The 17,847-nt window shown below is 52.7% G+C and overlaps 1 protein-coding gene across 3 annotated transcripts in view; it reads right to left on the bottom strand.

The window, feature by feature from the left end:
• Positions 1-1,041: 1,041 nt before the first annotated feature.
• ATP2B4 (ATPase plasma membrane Ca2+ transporting 4) overlaps positions 1,042-17,847 on the bottom strand; it is a 60,928-nt gene continuing 44,122 nt past the window's right edge. The window contains exons 17-23 of one of the 3 annotated variants that reach the window (XM_066565283.1): positions 16,547-16,738; positions 15,834-16,047; positions 15,259-15,470; positions 14,137-14,244; positions 13,123-13,305; positions 11,196-11,285; positions 1,042-6,557 (exon numbers count right to left, since the gene is read on the bottom strand). In XM_066565283.1, coding sequence (XP_066421380.1) covers positions 6,261-6,557; positions 11,196-11,285; positions 13,123-13,305; positions 14,137-14,244; positions 15,259-15,470; positions 15,834-16,047; positions 16,547-16,738 — 1,296 coding nt within the window. In that variant the 3' untranslated portion in view covers positions 1,042-6,260. Of the gene's footprint in view, positions 6,558-11,092; positions 11,286-13,122; positions 13,306-14,136; positions 14,245-15,258; positions 15,471-15,833; positions 16,048-16,546; positions 16,739-17,847 lie in introns of all 3 variants that reach the window. The other 2 variants (XM_066565282.1, XM_066565280.1) reach the window with 2 other exon arrangements.

Below are 17,847 nucleotides of genomic sequence, written 5' to 3'. Positions count from 1 at the left end.
CGACAGGAAGAGGGGGGGTCTGAGGGGGAACAGGGGTGGATTTTGCCGTTTGTTGGCTTCCCCGCGCTTCAAAAAGCCTCAAAAAGAGGAAAATTTTTTTCTTAATGAAGCGAACAGGGTCGTGTTTCTCCATCATGCCAAGATCCACCGGGGCCACCGCCGTGTCCCGGTGCCTGGCTCAAGGATGGCGCCCGCTGCCAAGATGGCGGCCGGAAGTGCCTTCACCCGCTCGACGGGAAGGGAGACGGTGGGCGGGCGCCTGAGGCGGAGCGGGGGTGGATTTTGTTGGGCTTTTTGGCTTCCCCGCGTTTTAAAAATCCTCCAAAAGGTGACACATCTTTTCCCTGTGAAGCGAACATGGCCGTGTTTCTCCATCCTACCCTCTTCTCACAGAATTTAGGTTGAGAATCCCTCCCGGATCATCCACCTGTTCCAGAACCCTCAGTGCCACGTCCAGTCCTTCCTTGTCACCTCCAGGGCTAAGGGGGACTCCAAACCTCCCTGGGCAGCCACTTCCAAATCCTGGCCGCCCTTTCCGTGAGGAAATTCCCCCCGATGTCCCCAGAATGGTCCCCACTCCCAGGTGCCATCCCCTCCTCCCTCACGCCCCCTCAGGGATGTGAACTCCTGGGCAGGGTTTGGGACAGACAGACCTCCGAGCTGCCGGACACACGGAGCACGGCACAGTTACACATTTTATTCTCTGGATGTAAGAATTTCTACTCAACAGCCAAAAGCTTCTCACTGCCTTTTCCCCAGGAAAAATCCTGGGAGAGAGAATTATGTGTCTCTGAATACCACACATGGGGTTTATACCAATTATTAAGCCAGGGCAGCCCCTCACGGCCCAGCAGGACCTTTTTGGTAGCATTTGGCACCAATTTGGGCACTTTGCTTGCAGATTATGGAAGAAGAATCAATGAAATGACAGAAACCCCACACTGAGGAGGGCTTGGGTTGGATCCCCAACCATTTCCACCCCACTGGAGCCATTCCTGGGGAGGATTTGGGACAGACCCCCCGAGCTGCCGGACACACGGAGCACGGCACAGTTACACATTTTATTCTCTGGATGCAATCATTTCTGCTCAACAGCCAAAAGCTTTATTGATTCCAAACCGTTCCCCTTCTCCCTCTTCATTTCTTTTTTTCTTACTGCACCCCCTTTTCCCACCCCTCAAGCACTCTGCTGCTTCCATTTTGGAGTTTTAGCTCTGCTTGGAGTTTGTTTTCTCAGAAGAAGCCAACGGACAATTCATTCAGAATCTTTGTTTTTTTTTTTTTTCTCCCAAGATCCATATAAATTACATGCAAAACATTGTACATAGAGATTAATATCAAAATGCAATACAGATCAGGTGCACTTTAAGCTGGACTCTAGGATATGGCAAACACACCAGGGTACATATTGCTTTGAAACCACCATTGTTTTGTTTTTTAATGTCATGCATACCACATAATATTCAGTCTTTTGTTTTGTATTTTGGTTTTTTTTTTTCTTTTTTTCTGTCTCCCATTTTTTTTTACAAAAATACCAGTGCTTATTATACTGAGTTACTGGAAAAAAAAAAGAAAAACTCGGCTCCACGTGCCCTCTTCAAAAGAAAGTTTTGTTTTGTGAGAGCGTTGGATAAATATATATACACACACATAAATGTTGAGTTCAGACTGTATATATATATATATTTATTGAAGGGGAGGAAATAAACTAGAGGCATTTTTAACCATGGGTTTTGCTGGATGAAAAATGGGGAGTTTGGGGAGAGCAGAGTTGGGGTGAGGGGGTATACTGGAGAGGAAGAAATGCCAAAATCCCCATTTGGGGAAAAAAAATCCTTTTTGGATGGAAAAAGAGCAGGAAAAGGATTCCCCCATATCCCTGTGGCCCTAGGGGAGATTTGGGGGTGCAGGAGGCGTTTTGGGCTCAGAGGGTTGGGGATGGAGAAGAAGCCATGCAGGCCCAGGTGTCCCCCACAGAGGGACAAAAACCTTCTCAGGTGGTGCCAGAGGTGCCAGGAGCTGGCAGTGGCACCTGGAGATGCCTTTTGGGCATTTGGGATGGGATTTTTGTCCAACTCAGGTTTTTTTCCCCTCAGAGAGGGGCTGAGGCCTCCAGGCCTGGGCGTGAGGGGGAAAAGGCCGCCCATGCTCAAATGCGGTTTAGTTTATTTCCTTCTTGAGATCGCTTGGAAAATTTCACTTTATTGCACGGAAAACCTTTGGGAAAAAAAAAAAAAAGAAATTAAACCCCCTCCCCACACCCATCTCCTTGTGCAAATCATAAAAACCTCAGCAGGAGAAAACCTCAAGAGCTGCCTGGCCAGCGAGCCACGCACAGGCCGCGGTGTCTTTGGTACCAATCCGCCAATTCCACAGAAAATCCACGGAAAATCCACGGAAAATCCACGGAAAATCTGCAAATCCGCCCTGCTGGGATCAAGAACTGGATGCAGAAGGATGTTCAGAGTGTTTTAATAACAAAGCATTCCAAGGCAAGTTGATCACAAGGAGGAGGGAGGGGGTGGCTTTGCTTCCTGGTGGGCACGGCGCCGGCCCTCCCCTGCTCCGCGCGCACTCGTGGCAGTTCAAACAAAGCAAAAAAACCAGAAATTATTCATAATAATATATATTTATATGGATATTTATATCTCCCCCTAGTCAAGGCATGTTGCAGAAAGTCCCCAAAAGTCCGTGCCGCCGACCATGCCTTTTTTTTTTTTTGGAGCACCAATCTCCCCCAAATCTCTTTTTTCTTTTTTTTTTGTGTAATGTCCTCAATAACTTAAGCCAAGAGTCAGCTGCTGCCAGGACATCACTGAAACTTAACCCAAAAAAACAAAACTTTACAGGAAATCTGCACAAGAAACATTTATACTTGAAGCAACCAGCCATACACCAACATAATTTATAGATATTTATATAAAAAAACCCCATTTGTGTCATCCAACTCACGGCTAGTAGAAAGATGGCTGCTCAGAGAAAAGGAAGCTGACTGGCATCCGATGGCTGAATTAATTAATCCACGGAATTAATTAAAGTGTCCCTTGCAACTGCCCTCAAGCAGCGGCAGGACTCGAGATCTCTTTATTTTCTTTTTTTTCTTTAAACAAAATACATATGGCTGACGTAAAAATATCAGTTTCTGAGCTAAAGAAAACTAGATTTTTTTTCTTTTTCTTTTTTTTTTCTTTTTTTACTTTTTTGCATAATATTTATATAGCATTATTTCTCCCTCCCCCCCACTCCTAAAATGGAAACTAGAACGACAAAAATAGAGCAAACTAAAGGAACGACCAGACCCTTGTGGCAAACCCTGCCAGTCACAGATTTCTGGGAGTGACTTTGAGAGCCTCCAAAGTTGGCTTGAAGTTGTTGTTGGTTTGAGTCTTTCTTTTTTTTTTTTTTATTTTATTTCTTTTTTTCAACAGGTCTGAGGTATTAAAAAAAATATCAAAAGGAAAAAAAATAATTGGTGCATTCCCCCAAAAAGTATTTAATAAATATTTATGTAAGCTTGTAAGAACACCATATCTTCTCTTTTTTTTTTTGTTTTTTTTGCAAGTATTTAAAATAGAAAAAGTGATTTTTTTTGGTTTTTTTTCTTTAAGCAACGTCACCTTTAGCACAGAACCAAAACCCCACAACCACCCCTCGTTTGGGGATTTTTTTTTTTTGTGTTGTTTTTCCTGGTGTTTAACCCAAGATCCCCTCACTCCCCTGGGTTATTTTTTTTAAATAATAAAAATAATATTTATCTAAATATTTTTGGGGGAGGGAGGCAAGGAGGAGCCAGGCATGGGGTGGACACTGAATTTGCACTGGGGACGGGCAGTGGTGGCAATTTCTTCTTGCTGTTGGCAGTGAACAAAGCCCAGCTCGCCAGCACCAGGGTGGGACACTCGGGATATTCAGGATATTTGGGATTTTTTGGGATAAAGACCTTTCCTCAGCAGGAAAAAGGAGCTGATCCTTCCCTCCTCCTCCTCCTCCTCCTCCTCCTCTTTCTCCTCCTCCCAGCCCAGGGAAGGACACAGAGACACTTGGTTTGTGTTTGTGGTTTAAGGAACACTTAAATCTTGGCAAAGATCTGGGCCTGGCGTGGCAGGAGGTGCTGCAGGCAGTGCTCGGACAAGGCACGGGAGATTCTACTGTGCGTTCCTGGTGGGGCAGGGGAGGAGAACCCAGCCAGAGCCAGCCTTTCCCAAAAAAAAAAAAAAGAAAAAAAAACCCTCAGGGTTTGGAATCCCAGGGTTTGCCCATCCAGGGGTGGGAATGGCCTCGTTTCCAGCTCCTTTGCTCTGCTCCTCTCAGCCAGAGGGGATGGAGGAGAGCAGGGAGGCTCCCAGGAGGAGGAGAAGCCCAAGCCCTGCTTCCACCTCCAGGGGTGGCCAGAGGGACAATCCAGAGCCAACTCCAAGGAAATGAACTCTCACTGGGTTGTTTCCAGGGCTGGAGGTGAGGAAGGGCTCAAAGGGAGGAGATGGAGGAGAGCAGGGAGGTGGCAGAGCTTCCCCAAGTGGAGGAGAAGCCCAAGCCCTGCCTCCAGCTCTAGGATGGCCACAGGGACAATCAGAGCCACCTCCAAGGAAAGGGGACCCTCACTGGGTTGTTCCCAGGGCTGGAGGTGAGGAAGGGCTCAAGGGAAGGAGATGGAGGGAGGTGGCTCCCAGGAGAAGCCCAAGCCCTGCTTCCACCTCCAGGGGTGGCCAGAGGGACAATCCACAGCAAATTCCAAGGAAGGGGACTCTCACTGGAATCTCAGTTCTCAGGCCTGGAGGTGAGGAAGGGCTCAAGGAGAGGGGATGGAGGAGAGCAGGGAGGCAGCAGAGCTTCCCCCAAGCTCCTGCCTCCAGCTCCAGGGATGGCCAGAGGGACAATCCAGAGCAAATTCCAAGGCAATGAACTCTCACTGGGTTGTTCCCAGGGCTGGAGGTGAGGAAGGGCCCAAGAGCTCCAAAAAAAGCAGCCAAGTGAGGCCAAGCCTCCAGCAGCTCCTCCTCAGGGAGACCTGCAGCCACCCAAACCAAACTAAACCAAACCAAACCAAACCAAACCAAGGCAAACCAAACCTCCAGGAAAATCTGGGATCATCCAGGGGCATCCCTGCCTTCCACTGGACCGTAAGAACAGCTGGGGTGATCCCCACTCATCCTCCCACGGCTTTTGGGCATGGCTGGAGCCTCCTCCCAGATCACTGTGAGGCTGAGGGGACCCCAAGAGCACAGAAAAAAGGGCAAAACCCCCTCTGTTCTGGAGGGCAGGAGCTGCAAAAATCCTCTCCCCAGGAGTTTCTGACCAAGAGCAGCAGAGAGGCCTCTCCTAGAGGAGGAGAAGAGAATTCCTAGAGAATTCCTCAGGAAGAAGCTGCATCCCTCACAACCGGGGGGCTCTCCCCACCTTTTCCCTGGCAGTTTCACCTCCACTTTTGCAGGAAAATCAGAATTTATCATTTCTCATCTCCCAGTTTGGAAACAGAGAGAGAAAAACGTGTGGGCACACACAGAGGGGGAGTTGGAAGAAGCCCAGGTACCATTTTTCAAAGGTGGAAGACTGGTGGGCATCCCTGGATCTCTGAACCTTGGAGTAAACACCTTCCCCTGGCTGGGATTTTTTAGTTTATTCCTTAATTTTTGCACTGGAGCAGTGACTTCCCCTCCCCACTTCCCACTGGGTAGGGGGGCAAATCCCACAAGCAAAGAGCAAACCCCAACATTAGAAGAAAAAAACCCCTAAAAACCACATGTGAAAAAAAAATAACACAAAAGAAATAAAATCAAGTCACAAGTGCACCCCCAGCCTTCGAGCTGAGGGAGTGTAAGACTACAACAATTTGAATTTCCTTGGAACATGCATTTTTCCAAAGTGAAAAGCCCAAGTGAAAAGCCCAACTCTTGGAGAGGAAAGAACCTGGCAGCTTCCCCTGGGTGAGTACCACAGAAAATCAGGGATGGAGATGCACAATTGGTTTTTTTTGGTTTTTTTTTTTTTTTTGGCTTAGCCTCTCTCCCAACACCCAGCGTGGTGGTACTCTGGTTCCCACTGCTAAATAACGGTAAAAAAAAAGAACAAAATGAAACAAAAAAAAAAAAGAAAAAACACATTAAACCCCCACCCCACCCCAAAAAAAACCCCCAATGATGATACAGGCATGAGCAGTTTGACCGCAGCAGTGTGATCAGTTACTGGTGCTGGGATCACACAGGGCCCAGGTGGATGAGGACGAGGAAGAGGAGGAGGAGGGGGAATTCCAAGTTCTAAGGTCAAACAGAGGTCTCCAGGCTGTGGAAGGGGCTCCCGGGCTCGGGGAAGCTGAACTCGCTGTCCACGGCGTTGTTGTTCCTGTTGAGGGCCGTGGAGCCCCCCAGGCTGCCCCCACCTCGCTTTTGGAGTCCGTCAGGCTCGGGCTCGTCTTCGGTGCCGTCAAGGAATGGTGTCCGAGGCTCGTCTTCCTCCAGGATGAACTCTGGGTGAGTCATGAAGTTATGGATGGAGCTTCTGGATTCGGGTTTCTCGAGGCCTTCGTACAGGGAGCTACGGAACGCATTCACCACTTTGATCTGGGCGGCGCGGGGAGGAAAAAAACAAAGGGTCAGTGGTGCTGCCAGAGGGCAGGGCTCGAGGGAGAAAGTGAAATAAATGATGAGAGACAACCATCAAACAACAACAAAAAAAAAACAACGGAACAACCACAGCGACAAAATCACCACTGAACAGACAGCTCGGTCAAAAATGAGACATCTACGGTGAACTGGGGGCAGTCAGGCACTACGGGGGTGCTGGGGACCCACCAGCCTCAGAAGCTGCAAGAAAAGACAAAGGACGACTCCAAACCTCCACCCCAAGATCACCAGTCTGGATGGATGGGAGCCAGAAGGCGTTAATTAGTCGTTAAATTGGTGTGGGGGTGTGCGCGCCCCGGCGTGGACGGACGGACACGAGGACAAGGGACGGACGAGGTGGGGGAACTACGGCTCCAAAAAGAGGTGGGTTAGGCAAACAGCGGGGGCAAACTCTACTGTGGGAGCCGTGGCTGGGGTTGGGAGGGTCCTTCCTACAGCTCTGCAAAGGACTGGGGCTTGCCAAAGGAGTCTCCAGCTCTTTTGGAGCCCCTGGGAGCAGAGATCCAGGTGGGTGCTGTGAGGATCCAGGTGAAGGGCCAGGTCTCTGTGGGGTTCCCCACGTTGCTGGAGCTCTGGAGCCTTCCCTGCACCTGCAGGAAACCCAGTGGTTTCCAAAGGCAGTTAAAAATGGGAATTGGATGGAGCTGGAGACCAATTCAGATTCTGTTGGATATTCTGAAGGAATTCCTTCACAATCCTGGGAAAGCCCTGGGGCAGCTCCACTGAAATCCAGGCTCGAGCAGGAGATCCAGAGCACCAGGACATGGCTCTGCCACCTCCCCTGCACTGGGAGGGAGAGCTCTGGGAACACACCTGCACAGTGGATTCCCTTCACATCCTCTGAATTCCAGCCTCAAACCCTTCCAGCTCACAGGTTTGGCCTCAGGTGGGTGACAAGTGTCACATCCCAGCCCTGCTGGGGCTCCAGGGAAGCAGCAGAAGCCTCAGCTCTGTGGAGCAGAGCTCACGTGGGACCAGATCTCCTATCCCAGACCCCTGGGAGCAGCAGGGAAGGCTCCCTGGAGCAGTTTCAGTCTGTGCTCGGTCTCCAGCCCCACAGAAGGAGCTTTGCATGAGCCTAGAGCACCACTGGCCTGGAAAAATGGGAATTTGAGTGAGCTGCGAACCAATTCAGAGCTGGATTTGTGCACTGATGACCTTGGATCAATTCAGGTGAATGCACAGGACAAGGGACACCACCGGGGCCACCTCAGACTGATCATCTGTCACATCAGCAACAACTTGAGAACAGCAAGTCCTGAGCCCTAAAACAGCAACTGAACCAAGGAGAACAATCCCACCAAGCCAAGGAGACCCAGGGACTGCCAGAGCCACGAGGAGGTGATCAGGGACAGCCCAGGGACTGTCAGAGCCACAAGGAGGTGGCCAGGGACAGCCCAGGGACTGTCAGAGCCACAAGGAGGTGGCCAGGGACAGCCCAGGGACTGTCACAGCCACGAGGTGGTGGCCAGGGACAACCCAGGGACTGTCACAGCCACATGGAGGTGGTGAAGGAGACCCAGGGACTGTCAGAGCCACAAGGAGGTGGCCAGGGACAGCCCAGGGACTGCCAGAGCCACAAGGAGGAGGCCAGGGACAGCCCAGGGACTGTCACAGCCACAAGCAGGTGGCCAGGGACAGCCCAGGGACTGTCACAGCCACAAGGAGGTGGCATCTACCATTCAGATTTAGGAGCAGCTCCACAGAAGCCTCCCCCTCTCATGTGGGAGCAGGAGATCTCCTCTCCCAAGGAATCACCTCCAGAGCCCTGGAGATTTGTCCAGCACTGCCAGGAGCAGCAGGGAAGGCTCCTGGAGCAATTCCAGGGAATCTGTGCTCAGTCTCTTGCTCAGCCCCCTCAAGGAGCTCCTGCTGCAGCTTCCCTCAGATTTTCCTCCCTTCTCCATCACCTGCTGCGAGATGAATTCAGCTGTTCCCTCTCAAAGGAAGGGAACAGAGAGGAAATGTGTTCTGAATGAGGCAGGCAGCGCCAGCAGAGCTGAATTCCAGCCTGGAGCTGCCCCTCCCTCCCTCCCACGCCCGGCTCCTCCAGCCTCCTCTCCACCTGGAAGCTTCAAATGCAACCTCCAGGCTTGGGATCGATTCCTGTGGAACGTGAAACCTCCACGTGCTGGGGGAGAGCCCCTGGGGATCTCATCCCGTGCCCCTGGCTCTGCCCAGCCCCTCAATCCAGGGCAGAATTCCCAGCAGGAGCAGCTGGGCTCTGCCAAAACCTGAGCATGGATTCCTGAGAGCTCTCCAGCAGCTCCAGGAAGGGACACAGCAAATCCAGCCCTGGAAAAACTCATCCATGGGAGAGGGACACCACAGATCTGCGTGGAGGGAAGAGGAGCTTTGGGAGAGAGGGAAGCAGCAGAGGGAAACAAGAGAAATCCAGGCAAGAAAACAGCAGGAAATTTGGAGACCTGGGTTAGCTCCTGGTGAAGTTTGCATGAGCTATCCAAGTTTTCTATTCCCTCACTGCAAAATGGGGGAAAACATGGATCCACAGACTGCAAAAAAGCTGGATTATGGTCTCATCCCCACCCCTGCAAACCCTCTGCTCTGAGCCCCTCTAAGCAGATTTTATTCCACCAGAAAATCCTGGAGGTTTTCCCAGATGCAGGCAGGAGCAGGAGGCAGCTGTGCTGCTCCAGAATCGCTGGGGTTAAACCCAATCAGCTGCCAGCCTCAGAGTCAGCTAAACAGAGAGAAAACAAAATTATCCCAAATTCTCTCTCCTCCCCCACAGTGCATAAACAGCAGAGCCTGAAAGCTCTCCAGAAAGTCACCGAGGGTATTTCTCTAATCAGAGGAGAACAGAGATAAGTGACTGTGCAATAAAAAAGCCAATTATCCAGCAGAGCCACATTCCCTGCTCCCAGCCTGCAGACAGAACCCACGGCCACGTGCTCACCAGCCCCAACACCGAACACACAGAGGGTTCTACATCAGACAGGGCCTTTTTGGGGGGGCCTGGAAAGCCAGGATCCAGAATTCCCATTGATACGTGGCTTCCATGCCCACTTCCATGCACAGTTGTGTGTCTGCACACCCTGGGATCCAGCATGTGCGGAGCAAGCTGTGATGAACACAGACAGGGCCTTTTTTAGGGTCTGGAAACCCAGTGCCAGATCCATGATCCAGAATTCCCACTGGGATGCAGCAGGAATTGTTTTCCATGCACAGTTGTGTGTCTGCACACCCTGGGATCCAGCGTGTGCAGAGCAGCCCACAATGAACAGAGAGAGAGCCCTGCACCAGACAGGGCCTTTTTTAGGGTCTGAAAACCCAGTGCCAGATCCAGGACCCAGAATTCCCACTGGGATCCAGCAGGAATGTGGCCTCCATGCCCATTTCCATGTAGAGTTGTGTGTCTGCACACCCTGGGATCCAGCATGTGCAGAGCAAGCTGTGATGAACACAGACAGGGCCTTTTTTTAGGGTCTGGAAACCCAGTGCCAGAACCAGGACCCAGAATTCCCACTGGGATGCAGCAGGAATTGTGTTCCACGCTTTTTTTAGGGTCTGGAGACCCAGTGCCAGAACCAGGACCCAGAATTCCCACTAGGATGCAGCAGGAATTGTGTTCCACGCTTTTTTTAGGGTCTGGAAACCCAGTGCCAGATCCAGGACCCAGAATTCCCACTGGGGTCCAGCAGGAATTGTGTTCCATGCTTTTTTTAGGGTCTGGAGACCCAGTGCCAGAACCAGGACCCAGAATTCCCACTGGGGTCCAGCAGGAATTGTTTTTCATGCCCATTTCCATGCAGAGCAGTGTCTGCATACCCTGGGATCCAGAGTGTGCAGAGCAAGGTGGGCACCGAGGATCCTCTGGCTCCCCAGGGCAGCACAGGGATGTCCCCAGGCCATGCAAGTCCCCAGGTGGGGACAGAGAGGGGGACAGCAGCCCCGAGGTGTCACCAGCTGAGCCACAGGCAGCACCCAGGGCAGGAGCAGATCCTGTTTGTCCCTCCTTGCCGTGGCTCAGCCAGCCTTGGGGACAGTCCCAGCGGCCACTCTGCCTCCAGAAGAGATTTCAAGCAACTCCTCTGCCCATCCCTGGGGTGGCCCAGGGCTGGCCAGTGGGAAGAACCAGCAGGATTTGGGCTCAGCCTTGCCCTCCTCCCAGCAATGCTCGTGAACTCGGGGGGTTTTTGAGCAAGAACTGCCAATTTTTGCTCACCCTCAGGAGGGTGGACACAAACACCAGCCCTGCAAAGGAGGAGAAGAGGTAAAACTAGAGGAAGCAACAAGGAACTGGGGGGGGAAAAAAGGACCAGAAAGGTTCATAACTTTGTTAACAGCATAAAAAAACCCTGGGGTTTTGAAGGGTTTCCCGCCCCATCCTTCAGGTTTGGGACTGAGTGTGTGAGTCAAGGCTGAGAGGGAGAGAGAGCAGGCGGGGTTAGGGGGGTGCAGGTGCTCTCTGTGCTCATTAAAGTCATGCATTGTAATAGACCATCACTCACTGCCCGCAGGAGGAGATGCAGCAGCAGCAGCAACAGCAGAAGTGGTGGGAGTGGAATTGACGGAGGAAAGAGCTACATGGGTTGGGCTAGAAACATTTTTTACATCGTGGTGCTGGCTCACGATGGAAGGCTGTCTCCTGAGGGCTCCCTGCAAAGAGGAGGCGCCGGTCTGGAATGTGTAAACTACGTCCATCTGCAAAGAACCAGAGAGTGAGATAGCGACACCCGGCCAGGGACAGGGACAGGGACAGGGACAGGGGACAGGGGACAGGGGAGGGCGGGCAGACAGACAGCAAGGAAGGAGGAGGATGGAGAGGCGAGGAAGAGGAGGAGGAAGGAGGAAAGAGCCCACCCCACACTCCCTGAAACCCACGTGGGGTTTTGCTGTTGGAGCAGAGAGAGTGTCCAGCTCTGCCCTTCCCAGAGCAGCAGGGTCGATCCCCCCACCAGAAGGGCTGTGGTGGGAGGCAGTGGCAGAGGAAACACCTGGGGTTATCCAAAAATCTGCAGGAGGAGCAGAGACAGACAGAGAGGGTGGGCAGAGTGCGAGTGGGCAGCTGCTGGGGAAGGGCTCCTGGTGCCTCAGCCCTGTGGGGCACTTTGGGGACACTCCACGGGCTCCCCAGGGCTCCTGTGGCAGCAGGAGATGTCCCAGCCCCTCTCCCAGGCCTCAGGGCTGCTGGGGATGCAGCACCCTGGTGGTGGGGCCATGGCTGCCCTGTGGATGTGTCCCAAGGCTCGAGGAACTGAGCAGCATTCAGGGGCCACCGTGGCTTCCTGGGCACTTTGTGGCTGGGTGATGCCAGCCCCGTGGCACCTTTTGGGCACCTCCTCCAGCCCCAGCTCTGGCTGGGCAGGTGTTTCACACATGGCTAGGCTCCTGCCCCATTCTGATATCCCTCTTCTCCCCTGAGCCCTTTTCACACACCCCAAATGCGGACAGGAGCCCCCCCCCCCCAATGCTCAGGTTGGACCCCAAAGAAGCTCCAGGACATGCCAGCACCCATTTCTCACGTGGCAGGAGCTCATCTCAGCTCCAGCACAGGGAAACACCTGGGAAGATCCAGGCTCAGCCCCAGGGGCACCTCTGGCACTGCAGCCCTGCAGAGCTCCCGGATTTCCAGCACATCTGCACCACTTCCAGGAGGGCCTGGATGCTCCCAGCACGTTCCTCATGTCAGTGAAGCACTGGTTACCCCCACACAGAACCCAGCTGCCCCTCAGGGCTCACAGCCAGCCAGGAACCGAGGCTGAGCTTCACCTTGAGGCCATTGAGGTGACACTGTGGAGGTGACAGCTCAGAGAAGGGAAGTTAAATCTGCCCCAGCCCCTGTCCCCGTTTGTTTGTCACAGAGGAGGGACAGAGAAGGAACAAAGGTGACCCAGCAGCTCTGCCTGCCTGGGGACACCAGGATTTTTCCCTCCATGGGACAGCTCTGCCCTGGCCTCCAAGGAAAGTGAGGGGCTTGGTGGGAGCAAAAATCCACCCTTTTGGGGTGGGGAAAAAGGAAAAAAATCAGGGAAAAAAAGTCAGGGAGAACCAAGTGATGTAAAAAGAAGACTGAGAGATTTTCTCCTGTCGTGTGCTGTGGGGCTGAGCTCTGGGTGTGCAGCACAGGGAGGTGGCACAGAGGGGTGGCACAAGGAGCCACACCTTGAGGCTCTGGTGCTGGCAGATCCCTGCTGGGCACATTCCCACTGGGAACAGCATCCCAGCAAGAGCAGAGCAGAGCCTGGGGCGCTCTGTGCACCTCTCACAGCCTCCTGTGCTGCTGAGGTGACCATCAGTGGCACATCCAGCCTCCTGCACAGTGCCTGCAGCAGAACAGCCTCCCTCCACCCCCAGCTGTCCCCAAGTCCAGGTTATCCTGGCTCCCTGCAAAGGCACAGACAGAAGCCTGGCCCGGGAGGCGATGGCATCCTGCGAGCAGCCGCTGTCACCTCTCTGCAGACACAGCCCCTGCAGGGGGAGAGAGAGAGGAGGGGACACAGCAGGCAGAGCCCCCCCAGGCCCTGCTGCCCCCCAGTACCTGGGTCTGGATCCTGTTGAGCCCCCGGAACCACAGGATCTGCCCCCGCCGCAGCTCCATCTCCGCGTGGTCGATCTCGTCCACGTCCTCGGGCAGCTCCTCCTCGGGGATCTCCTCCTTGGTGATGCCGTGCCCAGCCTCCTTCAGGAACTTCAGGTGGCTCGTTGGCACGGTGCAGATCAGCTGGGGACAGGCAGGGACACAGCGGGGACTTAGCCTGAGGTCCTGGGGATGCCTCAGGGTTTTGCTTTTGGGGTTTTTAGATTCTGTGCTGCTTTCGTGCGTGGGTCTGAGCTCTGTACTAAGGGTTGGTGAGCTCTGATCTCAGAGTAGGGAGAGAAAACAATCCCTTCTCTATGATCCACATTTCAAATGATCCAAATCTGAGGCCCTCTCTATGATCCAAATTTCAAATTACCAAAATCTCAGGCCCAAAAGCATTAACAACATGGACTGAAGAGAGAGAAACAAGAAGGATGGGACTTCATAACCTGAAGCTGTAATTGGACAATTAACTCCAATATGCAAATGGAGCAGAACTTATAAGAGTGAGAGACCCTGTGACCAGATGTCCATTTTGTGACCATTTTGGGTCCATCTTGGGTTCATTTTGTGACCATTTTGGTTCACCTTGGGTGCAGCCCTGCCTGGGCTCTTGTGCTGCCCAAGGTGGATCCATTGAGGAGATCCTTTTAATAAATCCCTGCTTTATTCTTTGGCTCTGTCCAGTCTCTCTTCCAGCTCAGCCTTCTCAAGGCATCAGCTGCAGTGCCACCAGCCCAGGGGAGCTGCCAGGACCCAGTGGGGACACCAGGAATGTCCCTGTCACTTCTGGGTGTGTCCCTCTGCAGCAGGGTGGGACTGAGGAGGGGATGAGCGACCTCCTCTCCTGCTGCTGGGGTGGGGCATCAGCCCCATCCTAAACACCTTCATAAGGAGCTACCCTGGAGAAAAACCAGGGAGAACACGGCCAGGGAGGGAAGGATGGGGCAGGATTTTGGGGCTGGCCCTTACCTGGCCCCACAGGAGCTCTCCCACTCCGATGAAAATGCACCAGAACCACTGGCTTAAGGTGAGCCCAGAGCAGCTGAAGGGCTTCCCACCAAACTCCACAATGATGATCTGCAGCACAGGAGAAAAGAGTCACACCTTGGGCATGGAAAGGTTGCCTTGGGCCACACCTTCCCCTCTCTCCTGGGATTACAAGAGGAGGAGCAAGGACCTCACATCCAGGCTGGGAATTTGAGGAGCGAGGACCTCACTCACTTCCAGGCTGGGAATTTTGTGGAACACCAGAGAGGTCCAAAGACATCTCATCCAGACTGGAAAACTTATGGGACATCAGAAAAGAGCAGGGACTTCACACCCAGGCTGGGATTTTGGGTTTTTAGTCCATCCCATAGATTTGGACTAAATCAGAGTTTCCATGGTCTGGAAGCAATCCCAGTGGAATAATCCATGGAGCAAAGCAGAAGCCATGGAATAACCCATGTGGAATAACCCATGGAGCAAAGTGGAATAAACCATGGAATAACCCACGTGGAATAACCCATGGAGCAAAGTGGAAGCCATGGAATAACTCATGTGGAATAACCCATGGAGCAAAGTGGAAGCCATGGAATAACCCATGGAGCAAAGTGGAATAACCCATGGAACAAAGTGGAATAAACCATGGAATAACCCATGTGGAATAACCCATAGAGCAAAGTGGAATAAACCATGGAATAGCCCACATGGAATAACCCATGGAGCAAAGCAGAAGCCATGGAATAACCCATGTGGAATAACCCACGGAACAAAGTGGAATAACCTATGGAATAACCCATGTGGAATAACCCATGGAGCAAAGTGGAATAACCTATGGAATAACCCACATGGAATAACCCATGGAGCAAAGTGGAAGCCATGGAATAACCCATGTGGAATAAACCATGGAGCAAATTGGAACTCAAGTGGAATAACCCATGGAGCAAAGTGGAATAACCCATGGAATAACCCATGTGGAATAACCCACGCAACAAAGTGGAATAACCCATGGAATAACCCACGTGGAATAACCCATGGAGCAAAGCAGAAGCCACGGAATCCCAGTGGAATAACCCATGGAGCAAAGCAAAACGCCCGTGCTGGGGTCACCTGGGCGAAGAAGGTGCCCAGCACCACGGAGCAGAAGATGGGGTTGCGGTAGATGCCCTCGAAGACGTTCCTCTCGCCGTGGATCTTGCGCGCGTTGATCTCGTTGAAGAGCTGCATCATCACGAAGGTGTTGAAGACGATGGTGTAGTGCTCGGTGGGGGGCGAGTGCAGGGGCGCGTTCCGGCCGCTGTCGATGTCGAAAAACTTCTCCCCTGAGCAGGAGAAAAAAGGGGATTTGGGGAAGGGAAGATGTGAAAGAGGTTTTACAGCATTTCTGAGAGCCACAGGGAAGTTTGAGAAGAGGATCTGTGTTTACACTGAATGAATTTTCTACCAAGGTCGTTGACCTAGAGTGACCAAAATGTCCCAAAAGAGAAACTGAGAAAGAAAGAAAAAACAACAGAAACCAAGAAAGAAAGAAAAAACAATAGAAATCAAGAAAGAAAGAAAAAACCTTTCCTTTCCCCCTTTCCCTTTCCTCCTTTTTCCTTTCCTTTTTCCCTTTCCTTTTTTCCCTTTCCTTTCCCCCTTCCCCTCTCCCCTCTCTCCCAGAACACTCTGGCCCTGCGGCTGACCTGCGAAGAGCAGGGTGAAGATGATGGTGAGCTGGTAGACGGCGTGGCCCAGGATGTTTTTCATCATGGTGCGGGAGATGAGCGGCTTGTTGCGCCCGTAGGGTTTGCGCAGCAGCAGCGACTCCGACGGCGGCTCCGTGGCCAGCGCCAGCGAGGCGAACGTGTCCATGATCAGGTTCACCCACAGCATCTGCACGGCCTTCAGGGGCGAGTCCTGAGGGGGGAGAACGTGTCATGCCACCAAAATAAACCTTTGTTCCCTTCTTTGTTTCACTCTCCTCCTGAAGAGAATTCCAAAATCACTCTTGGGTATTTAACAGCTTCCTAAAACATTCCCAAACATTTCTCCTTTTCTCCAAGCTCCCTGCAGAGCCTTCAGGGGAGAGAACATGTCACACCACCAAAATAAACCTTTGTTCCCTCTTTGTTTCTCTCTCCTCCTGAAGAGAACTCCAGAATTGCTCTGGGGTACTTAACACCTTCCTAAAACACCCCCCAAGATATTTCTCCTTTTCTCTGGGACCTCCTGTGTCCCACCTGCCCAGGTGAGAACCCCCTCATGTCCCACCCACCCAGGTGAGCTCACCTGTGTGATGCAGGCACCAGTGAAGGCCACGATGATGCCACCATGTCCCACCTACCCAGATGAGATCTCCCATGTCCCACCCATCCACGTGAGACCTCCCATGTCCCACCTGTCCAGGTGAGCTCACCTGTGTGATGCAGGCGCCAGTGAAGGCCACGATGACGGCCACCACGTTGACGGTGAGCTGGAACTGCAGGAACTTGGAGATGCTGTCGTAGACGTTGCGGCCCCACATGACGGCCTTGACGATGCTGGTGAAGTTGTCGTCGGTCAGGATGATGTCCGAGGCCTCCTTGGCCACGTCCGTGCCCGCGATGCCCTTGGGAACAAAGCCAGGGGTGAGTCACGGCCCTGCCTGGCTCTGCTGTGTGCCAGGGACGTGCCCAGCAGGAAAAGCCCCTGGAGCTGGTGCCAATCCCTGCTCAGCAGGGCCAGCAGAGCTCCAGGGGCTTCAGGGACAGGCTCTGAGGCGGCCCAGCTTCCCCAGACAGAGCCATGGTGCAGAAAAGCTGGGAAACAGCTGGGAAACAGCTGGGAAAACACTAGGAAACGGACAGAAAACAGCCAGCAAACAGCTGGGAAACAGCCAGGAAAATGCCAGGAAACAGCCAGGTAAGAGATGGAAAACTGACATGAAAACAGACAGGAAACAGCCGGAAAACAGCTGGGAAACAGCTGGAAAACAGACAGGAAACAGCTGGGAAAAAGCTGGAAATCTGCTGGGAAAATGCCAGGAAACAGCTAGAAACAGACAGGAAAACAGACAGGAAATAGATGGGAAAAAAGCTGGAAATCTGCTGGAAAACAGCTGGGAAAATGCCAGCAAACAGCTGGAAAACAGTGGGAAAACAGTCTGGAAAACAGACTGGAAAACAGCTGGAAAACGAACAGGAAACAGCTGGAAAACTGTGGGAAAACAGTCTGGAAAACAGACTGGAAAACAGCTGGAAAACAAACAGGAAACAGCTGGAAAACAAACAGGAAACAGCTGGAAAACAGCTGGAAACCACCTCCCTCCTCACATCAGGGATTGGCTCCATCCCGGACTGGGCACCTCTGCTGGGAGCCCAAGGGAGGCAGAGCTCAGCCCGGAGGGTTCTGCCCCAGCCTGGGCTGAGAACGGCCCTGCAGCTTCCCAAAAATCCCCAAAACTCCCAAAAAATCCCCAAAAATCCCTGCCAGGATCTCCAGGGCAGCGGGCCGGGCTGCGCTTCCCGGAGCCGGCACAGCGAGGCGCTCGCCCCGCAGGAATTCCACGCAGGAATTCCAAGCCCTGCCCAAAACGAGCCCATTCCTGGCGTCTTCCCGGATTCCTCAGATCCCAATCCCTCCTCAAAGGGGAAATCCCTGCCTGCTGCAGCGAATGGGGTTTAGGGGAACAGCTTTCCCTGCTTCTGGAATTGAGTTTGGCTGTTCAGCACATTTCTA

The sequence above is a fragment of the Molothrus aeneus genome, chromosome 24 (assembly GCF_037042795.1).
Source record: "Molothrus aeneus isolate 106 chromosome 24, BPBGC_Maene_1.0, whole genome shotgun sequence".
In the NCBI taxonomy this organism is placed as follows: Eukaryota; Metazoa; Chordata; class Aves; order Passeriformes; family Icteridae; genus Molothrus; species Molothrus aeneus.
The sequence above is the reverse complement of the archived record's forward strand: the minus strand, read 5'-3'. Positions and strand labels throughout refer to the sequence as shown.